The 15,875-nt window shown below is 37.5% G+C and overlaps 1 protein-coding gene across 3 annotated transcripts in view; it reads left to right on the top strand.

The window, feature by feature from the left end:
- Nucleotides 1–10,940, top strand: part of RAB2A (RAB2A, member RAS oncogene family) — a 98,304-nt gene extending 87,364 nt beyond the window's left edge. For all 3 annotated transcript variants that reach the window (XM_068188076.1, XM_068188070.1, XM_068188084.1), the window contains 2 exons: nucleotides 7,560–7,628; nucleotides 9,752–10,940. In XM_068188076.1, the coding sequence (XP_068044177.1) occupies nucleotides 7,560–7,628; nucleotides 9,752–9,847 (165 nt within the window). In that variant the 3' untranslated portion in view covers nucleotides 9,848–10,940. The remainder of the gene's footprint in view (nucleotides 1–7,559; nucleotides 7,629–9,751) is intronic.
- Nucleotides 10,941–15,875: the final 4,935 nt, after the last annotated feature.

The raw sequence follows: 15,875 nt of genomic DNA, 5'->3' as shown, positions 1-15,875 counted from the left end.
ATTCATTACTACTTGATTCTAACATTATCACTTCTTTTTGCATCAAAAAATACATCCTAGTGAATGAATTGTCCAGTATCTAATGCATCCCTGATTATCAGGAGGCAAATGAGCATGACCTTCTTTATCAAAAAGTTCACATAGAATCCTCTCTTTGTGGTTATACGTGGGAGTGATGTTCGTGTGTACTAACTTCCTAATTCTACTGGGAAAGCTTTAGGATATAATCCTTTCCAGTGACAGTCAAGTGCATTCCTTAAATGGTGTTCTCAGTAAACACAAAAAGGTGGCATGATGTAGAATAGTTAACAACTACAGAAGCAAAAGCCTAACTCCTAGCAGTTTCTTTATATGAACAAATCAGCTTCTGTTGGTATTGGTTTTGTAAGCTGTTTCACTTGTTTAATCCTGATTTCCACCACTGTGGAATACATTAGTAAATCCATAGCTGGAGCAGTACACTGTTTTTGGTGCTTGGATCTTAAAACAGTTTAAAATTGTTCATTATGTTCTTCAGGATTGTCTCATTACCTATGTTTTGAATAGAAATGGATGGTAAGGAGTGGAAAACATCCTGTTGGCTGTTTCTTTTGTGCAAGGCTGTTGGAGAAGTTTACACCCAGTTTGCATAATAGGTAATAGATGGCAGGGAGTGGGAAGTAGATCCTTCATAGTTACTTTGGAGAGTTCTAAGAATTCACTGTGACCACAGGGTTAAATCATCATATTTCATGTGGAATGGGATTGTGTAAAAAGAGCTTCTGCGTCACTGAGAAGATAGAATGATTACTGGAGGGAGGTTAGGCACGGGCATATAATATGACTGCAGTGCAAGGACAGTTAATGCTAGTCTCTTCAGCAGTATCACATTTATTTAAACAGGAGGTTGTTGTCGATTTCCTTTTAGATTTTCTGTCTAAAGCTGTAGAGGTAATCAACTATCAAAATATTACAGACTTTTTGTGCTTCTTTTTTTTTTTTCTCCTTAGTGATTTCTAAGGTGATTGTAGTTAGCCCACAGCCATTCATGACAAAGTGTACACTGCTCTTTCTCACAGTAGAATCTTGTTAACTTTTGCTCTTGGTTAACATATTTGCTCTACTGTGTTGAATTGTGGATGGGTGATGTGCACTCTGAAATGCTGTTTGCAGACTTCAGTGTTGCTTATTTACTTTTTCTAAGAAAACACTGTGATGTCCCTTGGGAGGCTTTTTACTTATACCCACGTAAGTCTGGGGTCTGAACCCAGGGCAGGTTTGCATGTGTTTTAATCATAACATCCATTACTTTCTGACCTCTCATTAAAGCAACACATAATACATAAGATTTTTTTTGTCTCATTTGCAAATGAGACATTAGCAATTTCATCACATTAGTTTTTTCACTGGTTGTTCAGCAGTAGCTTGTGACTATTAATTGTGCTCTTACCTGCAACCTAAAGTTCAGAATTTGCTGAGAGCTTACTGCTTGGGCAGGGGCAGAGTAGAATCACCAGCATGACCTCAGGGTGACCATGTAGTCCCCTATAGCACATGATGCTTAACTCTTTGTCCCTGCCATATCAATGGTTTGAATCCATTTATGTGCAGTGATTCTCAGGAAGTAAGGATACCTAGCTGTTTTTGGGAAGCTACAGTAACTCAGTGCATTATTATTTCATTTCAGACTGCTACTTTTAATAATGATTCATGATGTGACCAATCCTAAGCCAGAAGGTTTTCTGGATCCTGGTCAAAGCAGTGCTAAACAACATCACTTTTCAGAAGCTGGTCTCACTCAAGTTGTGCCAGTGTATCACTGACTCCTGGTGTGGGAGTTGGTTTTAGTAAGTTGTTTCCCATATGGAGGGGTGCCTATGCCAAACTTAAGAGCATTGTTTGTGTTATTGCAAGTTGTCTGCACATAAATAGAATGCAATAATTCATTGTTTAGGATTAAATCTGAATAGACTAATGGTTTTAACTGAGCAATGAAGCACTTCTGCTACATGGAGCTTGATGGTCATTCAGTGGTTCTGTTTCAGTTTTAACTTAATTTTGTCTTCAGTTTCTTTCATACTTTTGCTTAAATGAATTACAAATATTTAAAGCTCCTGTAGCTTCAGTAGTGGCACAGATAAGAGAAAGGAGAAGCCCTTTTGTAATATTCTGAACGGTAAAAGTGAAGGTATCATGGAACGATTAGATTCTTAGAGGCATCTAAGGTTGAACTGAGTTTTAGAGTGTATTATTTCCCTTCCAACCCTCCCTGAACACAACTAACATCTGGGAAACAGACATTTGTTTGACATGGTAATATAGTGAGCAAAGATTTAGTTAATAAAACTTAAAAATCATAGGATGTTAATAATTTTCATAGCAAAGTAAAGTAACACACAAGAGGTAATCTGACTAGCACTTACAAAAGACCAGGATCTCTAGGTCATGAGTCTTTAAAAAAACCAAAAAAATACCCACCAAAAACTAAGGTTTATCTTAATTTGTATCAGAACCAGTATTCCTTCAAGTTCCTGGAAATCAAAGTTCTGTGACCTTTCAGCTGTGCGAAGCTGTCATTTTAGCTAGTTTCTCCCATGAGAAAATGGGGTTGAAGCTTGTGTCAGTTCAGCTGAGGAAGGGAGAAGGGTTTCATTTCTTTATTACAGCCATTACCTGTCTGTAATGAAGATACACAGCTTTTTGCTGCCTGTGGCAAATACTTGGATTGTGCCCCAACTTCAAAATAAGAAGCCTCTGCTGTGGTTCTTGGGGCTTCTGGGCATCTCATGGTATGATGAGAATACAAGGTGTCAGTTAACTGAGTGTTTCAGTCTTTGCAGAAGAGCATGAAGTATATGATACTGCCTGCCTGACCTATAGATTCCTGGAGAAGTGGATTCTTAGTTCTGGGGGGTTTATCTTCTTTTTTTCCCCTCAAGTATTCTGTCCTGTGTAACTGTTCAACAACAGTTACAGGACTTACTAAATCAGTTTGAACTCTAATAATGTGCATCAGCTCAAGAAGTTTGTCAGAAATATTGTGCCTCAATGGGAAAAAAAAGAAATTGCTGTCAAGTTCTGGTTTGTGTCTTTGCACGTATACTTCAAATATAAGGTTACAGATGTGTTGGAGTGCTTTTTGGGGTGTGGTTGCATTATTTAACACCTTACTATGCTTATAATTAACCCCTCTGCATCCCTTTTTGTGTGCTAGGCTTCTTAATGAAAAATCGTTTAGCTGTAAAAAGCATTGCCTTACTCTGTGTGCATAAAAAGCTGCTCAGAGCTTTGGAATCCCACTTTTATTAAGTGGCTGTCCGGCGCCACTTACACACTTGGATGGTGAATGCTTTAGGCATAGATCCATTTGTTTTCTATGTTGTTACTGTTTCCAAATGCATTCTTAAATAGTAATCTAAATATATCATATCTTACTGCTAAAAGATAAGATAGGAAATTGGAGAGGCGGAGGAAATTCTAGGAGTTAGCTGGGTCATGCTTTAAAATTTGTGATATATTTAGCCTTTAATATTCCTCATGTAATTGTAAGAAAGAATCCAGGAAATAATGATTGCCCAATTTTTATTTCCACACATTAAATTTAATTTTAACATTGCCACCAGAGGGCAGCATGTTCCACGAGCTGGCTGTGCTGAATGTGCTCTCGTACCTGATTATAGGCAAAGATGAACTTGTAAAGGCTTGAGGTTTGAAAAGTATTAGTGATTCATTTACAAGTTTTTTCCTGTTATGTTCAGCTTATAGCAAAGTCCTAAGATTGTTGTCCTGCCAATAGCTTTCTGAGAAAGACAAGTGACATTATTGACATCTACAAGTAAAAACTAAAGGTAGCTGCTCTACTACTCACATTCTGGTGCCCCTAGCTTATTACTACTCCTGCACACAGCTTCCATGAGACAGAAGTATCAGGAACTTATTTCCTTATCTGTTTTTTGTATTGTTTTTACCAGTTAGAGTATTCATTCTTCCTGGATTTGTCTCAAGGGTAGTAAAACTGTATTACTTGTTCATTTGTGTGATGATATGTATGTTGAAGTTGATTTGATTCTATATTCAGTGTTTGTACGATTAATTTACCTTAAATGCACTATTTGTAGTGTTTGGTAGTTGCAGTTTTGGGTTGTTTGGGGAGTTTTTTGGGGCAGGCATTGTGAGACATGATTTCTTGATTCTCATGTTGCAGTATGATCTGGGAAACTCCTTGTACAAATAATCTAAAGTGATAATATACTGATATATTGTGAATTAAAAGCCTCTTTTGTTGGCTTTGCAGTAGGTGCAGGCATGACACAACAGGCAGATCACATCTTGCAAGACTCACTTTCCCACTTGTACAGTAATGCACTTTTCCTTGAAGGGATATTGCTATAATTTGGGAACCTAGTTATAATGAGCACACAATTGAAAAACACATTGCATTAAAAACAAATCATTGAATAACTTGTATACGACCTTTTTTTAATGCTGTGGTACAGTTATACTCAGTGGTCTCATGCAAAAAAGCATCACTAAGTTGGGTTCAGAAAATGAACAGAGTTAAACATTAAATGTAGACATTTTCCTGAAGGTACATTGTTTTCTTGAATTTTCCCAGAATGTAGTCAAGGATTTTTATATTTGGAAGTCTAACGTACTGATTTTGCAGAAGTCTCTCACTTCCTTTTATGAGTAATAGAGGTATTGTGTACTAGGGCATTGCCATCTTTCAGGTGAGTTTGTATAAATGCAGGGTGAGTCTAGCACTGCCTCTCCTGGAGTGGTGAAAATGAACCTGGACCTGATTTGGGATGGAAAGGCATAAGTATCTTTGTCTAGTGTTTTAATAGCAGCAGCATTATAGGAACGTACAGTGCAAGTGCATTAGGCTTGGTAGGCAGCCAGCTGAGTCCTTGTGGGCTTGCTGGTGAGGTCTTGTGTGGAAGTGGCTAAACTGCACCTGGATCCAAGTTGGCGTATGAGGTGCTACAGCTGTGTTCTTGCAGTCCCCTGCATGTGGTCTAATAAATCTGAACTGGATTTGAGGGGAAATCATCCTGTCTTTCTGCATTTATGGCTCAGTTAATCTGAAAATAGGATAAACTGCCCATAAATAATTAAGAGTTTATAGTATACTGCATGTTCCAGATAAGAGTGAGAACATGCAGTATTAAAAGAGATTTTTGGAAGAAGTCAATTCTACCAAGTGCACCTTTTTGTCCTTGATAATTGGGGCCACTAGCATGCAATGCCAAAATCTGATGAGATAATCTTAAAGCAGGTAGACTGCTGTTTTAGTGATGTTCTCAGGTGATTGAGTCTGCTTACACTTTAATCATAAGTTAACTTAAGATACATGGACATGAGAAACAAATGGAAGTATCAAGGGATTCCAGTCTCTTTTCAAGGCTGATTAGTAGCAATTTTTTAGAATACATGCAAAGAAGAGAATGTGAGGTAGACTTATTATGTGCTATGTTCTTATAATTTGTTTTCAAATAGGGATTATTTTTGTGGCTCAGTGCAACCTGGCATTTTGATGTGCAAAGGAAGACTGTGCTGTTTTAACACTAAGTGTGTTGTGCACCAGAATCACTGATGGGAATGGGGTAGTTAGATTATGACTTCAAGAGAACAGTAATGATAGAACTGAGATTAATGGAATATTTGGATTTTTCAGATAAACAATTTCATGGCCAATATGTTTAATATTAAAATTTACTGTACTGAACTCAGTATGCTCTTTTGCTTTGTACAGTATATGTGTAGTAACAGAGGAAATTTTGTGTTTGTGCAGTGCTTTTTTCCAGTGCATTTTACTGTTTTTTTTGAGGATAGATGCATTGCTACAATGATTGCTCTTGAGTGTAGCATCCAAAAATTAATTTATTCTCAGTTGTATCAGTTTGGAGTCTGTTAAAATTATGGTTTATTGCTCTAAAGTAATTTTTATAGATTTAATGTAATTCTCATGAAATTAATTCTAAGAGTCTTGGTGTACTTAGCCAGCATCTTCTCGAAGAGTTAGAATTGCCAATTGTTAAGTGCTTGTTTACATGAAGTTATCATAACACTTTTTTAAGACTTCAAGTTCTGTTTAATGTCCCACTGAAGTAGAAGTAAGGATCCTCACAGAATCCAGCTGTGTGAATTTTCAAAGTTGACTTACACCTTTCAGTGGGCACATGTATGAGACCATTGCAATAATTAGTATGTTATCAGGATCAAAGATAAGTTTGAATTTTTTTCCTTACATAGAAAACTTCAGTTTCTGAGGAATTTGAATCAATTCATAGTTGGCAGAAAGCCAATTTTTCTTCTCAACTGTAACACGTGTTTGAAAAACGAACTCGCTTCCTAAGTGCCTTGTGAATCTGCAATGATTAATTCTTCTCATTATTTTGCTGCAAATTCTCATGACCCTCTGTGATGATTCGATCACCCACTTAGAGTTTATGCATATTCATATCTCTCTGCTCCTGCTGCAGTTGTTCAAGTCTCCTTCACTGGCTGTGGTGTGTGCTTGGTGCAGTAATTGAGCTGCAGTAGATTGATTACTCTGGGGAGCTGTAAGGCCTTTAAAGGTGAAAACATATCAGTCCTGTTAATTAGGAAACAAAGCTCTGGTGGCAAGTTCAGCAGTCAAATGCTTCCAGTGTAGAAATGAGGAAAGGTATGATTTGTTCCTCTCCATGAACCCTGTTTACTTTTTTATATTTGAATTAGATCTGTATTTGCTGTAATAGGATTGTGCAGAAGGTAACATGTGTTGTACGATTGCATGGTGTTGGTATTTTAAAACAAAAATAACTGTATGTTTATTGTAATTACTAGCTGCTGTTAATCACCTCCTAAATTATACATTATTTTAGGCATTACTTGACCTATAAAGCTAAATGAGAGATGAAAATGGAATCACTGATTGTAAACTTTAACCAAAAAGATCTATATCAGTCACTTTTTCAGACCTGAGTGTCAAAGTATTTTCCCTGAATTAAAACAATAGATTTTTAGAAGTAGTTATAAAACCTGGGGCCTCTCCTTTCTGCTATTAAGATGTCTGTTGCCCATTGTGTGTGAGATTAATTAAAGAGAATACATTCTTAAAATTAGGTGAATATTAAATGATAGCGTAAGGTTTCAGCCAGCAGACAGCATCCTTACATCATCATTGTAAGTACCCTGTGGTTTTATGTTGCTAAGCACTCTAATCTAGAGTGGCCTATTACAAAGATATTAAGGGTAGGGGAAACCATCTGCCACACAATCTATCCATAAGGGTCAGAAATAAATAATTTAAAAGTAATTTATATATCTTAAAAACCACTTTTTCCCTGTAATTACTGGACAACAGATTGTAGAATACAGATGTTATGAAAATGCCACTGTTTTTGTAAACAGCGTGTGATCCATTGCTGCTTCAGGGTGGGTTATAGGATACTGTTGTCATACCTGTTTCTGCAGAGGTCAGGAAGGAAAGTCTCACTGAAGCAATTGCACATGAGATTGAATTCCAATTAGTACATCGTACACTGAAGGATATCTCATTCATTGTGTCTGTGGTCTCTTTTCCTCTGTTTTAGGCGTTTATTAACACTGCAAAGGAGATCTACGAGAAAATCCAGGAAGGAGTTTTTGACATTAATAATGAGGTAACTTTTAGTACTCTGTACACTCTCTGCTTTTTTAAACTACAGAATTCACCTTCCCTAGAAGGCTGGACAGTAAAAGATTTGTCTGTTCCATTTGGCTGTAGAGTTGTCTGCCATTGTGATAAAAATGGATTAAAATAAGTGACCCTATCCATCCATGAAGCATCACAAAAATAATATAAATCCCCAAAAGAGAAGAAAATCCACTTTCATCCACTTCTCCATATGGTGTCATCTGTTTTCAAAGATAATTTTCCACTATGTAAATGGAGGACCATGTTGATATGCCAGATGCACTCCATGAGCTGTCCAGTGTAGGGGAGGGATTGCTTTGAGAGTTACATAAAAGACTTTTGAAATGTTCCTGGTTTAGGTAGCTGGATACTGTAGGGAATAAAAGATTAGCCATTTTGCTTATGCACATTACTGAAATTACAGATTATTAGGGCCTGTGCCTTTGCTTGTTTGGGATGGGGGTGGAGAGCTGGAGAAAGGGGAACAAGAGCTAGAAAGATGTGTTATGTCTCTTGAATTTTGAAATGACTGTGTTGTTGAAAATCCTGCTTTGTAATGCTAGTATTGTATAAGCTCCCTGTTAAGTCTCATAAAAAAATTGACAATGTGAGGTGATCAGTCTTTTCTGAAGATCAAATTGGGTTTTTTATCCTGCAAGTCCCTGAATATTGTTGCTGAGGTGCTTAGTGAAACCACATGTGAAAATCTGCACCACCACTCTGTTCTGTTTGTGCTCTGTGGAGAGGTGTGTCCAGACTGTCAGTGTGATGCTTCTCTTAAACATTACCGTCCTTGCAGGATTGTTCAGAGTAGAGAGAGAATTGGCAGGACTCAAATTAAGTAACTTTATCTCTTTCCACTCAATATATTTCAACATGAGAAAATTGAGACTACTGAAAATATAACTCATGACTTCAGAGAGGAAAAAATCAGAAACTTAGTAGTATGCAAAGTAATGCATCAGGAAACTTGTAGCTAAATAAGATGTGAATAGTAATGCTCTAAACAAATTCTGGAAAGTGTGTGTGCATGTTGGTGAAACACTTCTTAAATTCAGTTCACTGATGAAAAATTTAAGATCTTCTTTCACATCTTTCCTGAAGAAAATGCAGTTGGTAGTGCAATATAAATTGGAGAGCAGTGTGTCTGAAAAAGCATGCTTGTTGTATCTGTCGAGTTTCATATAGTAGCTGACTGCTTTACTGTGCCTTACCGAGCTTTGATTGCAATATGCTGTCAAGAGCCAACAGTCTGTGCTACTTACTTGGCTTTATGCCAAGTCTGGCTTCTTGATTCCTCAAGAAGTTGCTATCAGCCCAGAGGGGGCAAAACCAATGAGCCATAGGGCATGCTTTTTATTAAAGGGGAGTCAAAGAGCGAAAAGAAACCACATCAGCTGCTGTCAATACTAAGCGAGTGCCAGAAACCCGAAGGCTACCACTGCTGCAGAACAACTGCCAAGCACTATAAATCTGAGATTTGCTGTGACGCAAAGTTTCCTTAAGAGCTTAATTTCTGAAGCTACTGTATTACTTTTCTCAAAGTGCTGTATTTTTAGGTAAAATCCACTTGAGGGAGTGAGGGTTAAGATATAAGTGTGATTTTGATGAATGAAAGAGCTACGCTGTGTGTGGGTTCTTGGCAAGTAGCCATGTCTTTTGGGATCACAGAAATTATTGATGACACAGAACACTCGTATGCCCTTAGCCTCTACAGCTGATTCAACACAGAAAGAAATGCTGTCTAGAGGGGAAAAGTTTAATATAAAACTTAAACTAGTGGAGATTTTGGCAAGAGGGAAGAGGTTTTACATTCTTAGCAAATGTTGTATATTTTTAAGCTATATGCCAAGTAGTAGTCAAATACAATTCCTGCTCTGTGGTTTTTTTTAATAGGAATTTAAGCTACAGAGTGTAACATGAAGATAAACTTTAAATGAGAAGGAAGACATCTTACTTTAAATAATATTTAATTGCTAAGAAAAATTGCAAGCTTTGATGTATTTATTGCAGACATTAGGAGAACTTGTTATATGATGTTCTAAATAGAAAAAGTAGCTTTTCTAGTATATTCTAAAATATTTACGCTGTGTATTAACTTCATTTCAGGCAAATGGCATAAAAATTGGCCCTCAACATGCTGCCACCAACGCAACACTTGCAGGCAATCAGGGAGGACAACAAGCTGGAGGAGGCTGCTGTTGAGCCTGTTTTTACTTTCTAGCTGCCTGGATGAGGCCTACTTACTTGTTTGTTCACCCTTCCCTCCTCCTGCCCCGCTCGCCTCCACTTCAGTTCAACTGAGACATGAAACTTGTAAGTTGGTTTCCTGTTGCAGAAGACTTTATCCTTCAAATTCTTGTATAACTTTGAATAAATGGTTAATGTTCACTTAAAGACAGATTTTGGAGATTGTATTCATATCTATTTACATTTGATTTCTAGGTCAATTGATGTGATTATTTTTGTTAAATGTTGTCTTGTGCCCTTGACTACAAACTGAATTGTATTTAACACTACAAAGTCATCTGAGTATTTTAATCAGTTTGTGTAGTTAGGTTTCCCAGCTCCTGAGGTTACCTAATGTTTAATATTGTAGAGCTGTCCTCAAGTTTTTTGTCAATTTTCAAGGCTATGAAGAGAAGCAGAAGGACTCTTTTAATTCTGTATTTATCACTTTCTGTATATATAGTTTAATAACCTGCTTGGGTGTACTTGCCAAGCTAGAATTCTTTAATGCATTTGCATAAAATCTATACTACTTAGAGCTTGAAAACTACAAAAGCATTAATAGGAATTGCTTGGATGCTAAATTTTAAGCCTTTTTGACATTGTTAGCATGTTCATGCTCCCCTGTCATTATCCTGAAGTCCAAGAGAGATGCTTAATGTATATTACTAGAGGCTACATACGTGCTATCTATTTTAATGCCAAATGTTTGCTGTTTATCCACAATTTCCACAACACCTCTTCAGAAATGGATTAGCTGTTTGCCTTAACAAATACTGTAGGTGAAAACAGAGTATGGATGAAAAGTAGAGGAGGAGTTGATAAATTTAAAATGGCACATTTAAAAAACGTTAATCTTCTCAATGGTTTTTTTTTTCTTGTTTACCACTTGATTTCTAGGTATATTTTTCATGCAAGGACAGTTTTTCAACCTAAATGTATAGTGGTCGTGTAAAGTTTTCTTTTAGTGACAACTTGTAATCCTAAATATATGGTAAGCATCTTGTCTATTGTGAAGAGGGTGTGAAAATAAAATCTGCCAGTTTGGAAATCTTGATGAAAATCAAAACTACAAATGTTTTGTTACTTATTATGGTGATGGCTGGGGGGAGGGGGCATATTTTTCCTTAAATGAAAGGGTTGCAACACAGCAAAACAAAATCCTGTGTTTAAGTGTTTATTTGTTGAAATACAGAATGTTCATGTCACCTTTCATACAAATGTGCAAACAACTGAGTTTACTTCTCATCCTATTTAAATAATTGCAGAGAAAAGGGAGATGCTAATGCTAGGCCATGCTTCATGTATTGGGGGAAATAAAGGGGTGGGGGCAGGCAATGACTGCAAAACTTTTGTCTTACTGGACCAATATTGCCTGCAACACAACACTGGAGGAAAGGGATCCTTATGTCACCCATTCTAATTGTCAGAACTTGATCATCCAGAGTGAATAAACTTCAGTCTGACGGGTGTAACATAGCAGTGGTTCTGAGATTAAATAAAATTTGAAAAAATGGTGTGGAACCTTTTGTTGGTATCTCGGGGAAGGGGGAACCAGTATGGATTTATGTTAGTTGCTGACTTCACTTCTTTTTTACGCACTTACTAACATTTTCAGCAATGTAATATAATTAATTTCAACATTTAAATTAAGAGGTTACTCCATTTATGTTCTTTCAACTGCTACCTGTATTATACAAAGTTTGCATTTATAGCGCACACTTACTGTTTCAGTTGAAGTCTGAAAATTGTGTTGCATGACAGTAAAACCATAGGACTGAACTGCATGGATGACAAGGGAAAACTGCCATGTCCTAACTAGCTTTTTACAAGAAGGAGTGAAGGAACAAGACTATTAGCTTGGATTAACTATTTGAAGTTTTTTTCACTTGGCAATGTTGTAGAATTCAGTTGCTTGAGATGAGAGAAAAGTGTGCTCATATATAGCAGCCTGAACTTCATTGCAAAGGGGAATAAAGTTGGCCGTAAAAAATGTCCATTAAGGGAGCAGGGGAGAGATTTGTACCCTGCCCTGAGAAGAACAAAAGTTCATGCTGTTTTAAGTGGTGATGATTTGAAAAACTGAAAGCTTCTGACAGTCTCATTTTCTGAAAACATGGAAGAGGTATAGAATTGCCCAGGAATCCAGGGCTACTATAGTAAAGAAACACCAGTGCTGCTTTTTGGGGATGAGAGGGGCAGGGGGAATATGCTGTGATTTACTAAAGTTACGTCTGCAATCAGTTGCTGATCCTGCTGGTTTGGTTCTGGCTCACATGCCAGTCTTAGACTGTACATTATGTTAAGACTGTGGTACCTTCAAAGAGTAGCTAGAACAAAACTGAAATTTCCATGCATTCTGGCTGGCTTTTTGTCACAAACTTATGCAAATGTAAACCTTTTGTTGCTACAGAAATCTCTGTATTTTTGTAGGGATTCTTTTTGAGAAGCCCTGATGCTATTTTATCCAATTAGAATTTGAAAATTTTATGGCACAGAACTTAACAGGAGTGTTTACTTCTAAAACATTTGCTTTAACAAGATGATTCTTTCACAGGTTTCAGTTTTACTTGTACATGAGTGACTGATAACTTGCTGAGATTTCATATTGAATTCCAGTTGCTTTTGTTGGTTACATTTTCACAACCAAAGTACCAAAACTTGTAATTTTTTCCCAGCAACGTGTACAGCTGTTAGATGTAATGTGAAACAATACCAAAAAAGTCATACCAAGGTGCAATTTTTTCCTTAATCCCAGTTTAGAATATGGTAGAAAGCATAGTTAACTTAAAAAAAAAAAAAAAAAAAGAGAGAGGTTGGGGTGATAAGACCTCTAAGCATGACTAAAAACTTCTCTCCCATTTCTAAAAATGAAACGCTCCAGGAATTTTGGCAGTCACTGAAGAAAGATTAACTACTCTGTGTGTCTCTTTCGGCTTCAGTCATTCTGATTTACTCTTGTGCAGATCAGACTCAGCAGTGACTTAAGGTAAAACAACTGCCAAAACACTTGCTGATAAGCTAAAGTAGCAAGTGTCTGAAGCCCCTAGCAAGCAGTGAAAGCTCCATCCCCCTGCTCCAGAGTTGTATCCTTCCTGCTGTGTTACACCTTTAGTGACACTTTTTTTCTTGTGGTGGTCTTTGAAGAGCCTTTAGCTGCAACATTTATATGTTAGAGGGGCACGCACTAAATGATGCACATTTAAACTGGGTATGTTTTTTTTCTGCCTGAAGAGTTTACCTGTGACTATGTTAGAGCACTAAATCTGTTCTTGGGAAGAAATTGAAACCTCTTTTCAGGCTCAAAAATACAAATAAACTGAATCAGAACTAAAAAAACCAAACTAACTTAGACATATCAGAAGACAATTTTGAGCAATGAATTATTTTTTAAGTGGTCTTTCTTAAAGAGAGTACCCCAGTGTGCCTGTATTTTTCCCGTAGTTGTTACCAGCAGAGTATTGCTTTTGTAAATGCTGAGGCCTGAGGTAGTGATTCCTCTTAACAGACTGCTCTTTTGATACTACTGAGTGTCCTACAATTTTCTTTTTAGGTTTTTTGGTCGATTTGTTTGTTTTGTGGGGTTTTTTTGTTTGTTTGTTTGTTTGTTTTTGGGGTTTTTTTCCTAAAGTTTCTCCTGTATATTACCTCCTTTTTGTCTTTTCTGTTTTCGTATTGTTTCGTTCAAACCAAATCCTGTGAGCAAAATGCTGCTCTCTGTCTTTACATGCTCCACATCCGTAACTCCCACACTTACAGGAATTTGCCCAGTATGGGGCATTTGTTGTAGGGGTGGAAGGGTGGGGCAGACGGAGAGAGGGATACGTGTGCTATCTGGCTGCATGATATAAAATCATGAAGGAAGTATTGCACAGTCTCTGTTACTTGTTACACCTACTGTGTGTACTGGTTTGCATGTGTGGGGGGATATAATTTGCCTAGTCCTCTTCCACTATTGCATGGGAAGAGATAGGGGAGACAGAGGAAGACTAACAGGTTTTATTTGGGTATCTTAATAAATTTGTTTGCTGAGATCATATGTATGATTTGTGTATACTTAATGTTCCTCCCCCTAGAATCTCTGGGTTCTCTTCTGCCACATTGCTGCAATGTAGCTTTAACAGTATGCAGTGGTGATTTATTGTAATACACTACTGAAATCTCCATTTGTAAATAATCCAGGCTGCTGCTGTGTAAGTAGCTGATGAAATGTCTTTACTGGGTCTGCTGGGTATGAAAGAAACCACAACATTAGGCAATAAAAACTACTAACAGAATGTTGCGAAACCAAGACCATGACAAAAAAAGCAGCATGTTGTGGATCTATCATTTTTATTCTTGGGACAGATTTTATTATTTTTGGAACTATTACAAGACTTATGTTAAATATTGTGGATGATAAGAGGAAACAGACTCTTGGCAAACATGGAAAACCAATTACAGCATATTACCCTATTCCCCTTCCAATAAAGGAGGGGCAAAGCTAAAAGTTTATTCTTTGCTTAGCATCTGGAGCAGGGGGGGAAAGTGTTGCTGCTTTAGCATTGGCTTGAGGAAAGAGATTGTTGCTGTAGCAGTCTTACCGCAGGCAATGCAAGGTGGAGAAGGCAAATCCAGTGTGCTCCACAGTCAGTTACACCCCAGCCTGAAAAAGCACACTGTTATGAGAGTGCTGAGTAAAGAAATTACTATTCTGTACCATCAGGTATACTGTTCAGTTAAAAATAATTTTTAAAAACTTGTGTTTGGTTGCAAATCTCTGTGCTGCGGTGATAGGCATTTGACTCATATAAACTAGAACACATATCTGATACTTAGACATGGGATTTAACTGCAACATCCCATGGCTTTGTGACATAGAGGTGCAATAAGGTATAGGAAAAACCTACTTCAAAGTTTATTTAGAAGTCTGCACATCCATTTGTATTCCTCTCCCAAATTACAGTGCTTGTAAAGTTGTCCATGGCAGCATGAATGTAGACAAATCGATGCATCAGTATGTTTGTTGGAGCTCCCTCCCCCCCACCCCCCCAGCATAGTTATGATTTTTAGAATTCCTTCATTAGAGAGTCAAAGATATAAATGTTTATATTGGGCAGACTCTTGTTGATGGTTGGGTCTGTGGTATATTTGCTGTAAATTACAGCAGCATCTAATTAGCCATTCTTAAGTGAAGCCCAGTTCCATTACTTATCCTAGATTTAGACATAAAATACTAGGAGGGAGGAAAATCTTACAGTGTGAGGACAGTTCAAAAGAGATCAATGTACTATGCTAACAGTTGTCAATTTAACATTGTCTCGGTTAAAGCAGTCAAGTAAACACTGCGTGTTCTGATTATGGCATGAGAAAACATTTTCAGACGCAGGAAATGTCTGAAAGAATGTGACTTAAAAACCAGCTAAACAGCAAGGATACTTGGGAAGACAGCAGTCTGTGGGGTTGCTTGCTGTCTGTCCAGATGAGGCAGGGGAGGCTGTCAGTTTGAGGCATTGCCCAGCACCTGAGCGCTGGCACCCACACCTGGGCCGGTGTTGCTGCTCGAGGACTGGACCAGCTGTGAGGAAGGAACTTTTAAATATGGACATTGTTGACAGGTGTACATTTGACAGCACTAAGACTGGAGCTGAGGCAGTGTCCAGAATTTGTAGGACACGTGTGGAATGAATGGTTTTTAGGAGGAGGGATGGGTACAGAGACAGTGGCAGAGGAGATGGGCACATTTACTTGTCAGCTGTTGGTGCAAAAAAAAACCCCAAATCAGTATACAACACTTTTCTGTGATTGTTGTATACAAATGCAGCAAAGCTTTGTCTTGAATGTAGTTAGAAACAGATTGTCCTTATGGGGTTTTTTAATCCCATTTTAATTTATGAGGATGACTAGACTCTGGGTTGCTGGTTAGTGTCATGTCTAAAGTACTTAAGATGGAGAGTATCAGAACACAAAAGAATCCATGTGTCTGGTACCCTTGAGAGTCAATTCAGCCACTTCTAAGCAAAAG

This window comes from Anomalospiza imberbis, chromosome 1 (assembly GCF_031753505.1).
Source record: "Anomalospiza imberbis isolate Cuckoo-Finch-1a 21T00152 chromosome 1, ASM3175350v1, whole genome shotgun sequence".
NCBI lineage: Eukaryota > Metazoa > Chordata > Aves > Passeriformes > Viduidae > Anomalospiza > Anomalospiza imberbis.
The sequence above is the reverse complement of the archived record's forward strand: the minus strand, read 5'-3'. Positions and strand labels throughout refer to the sequence as shown.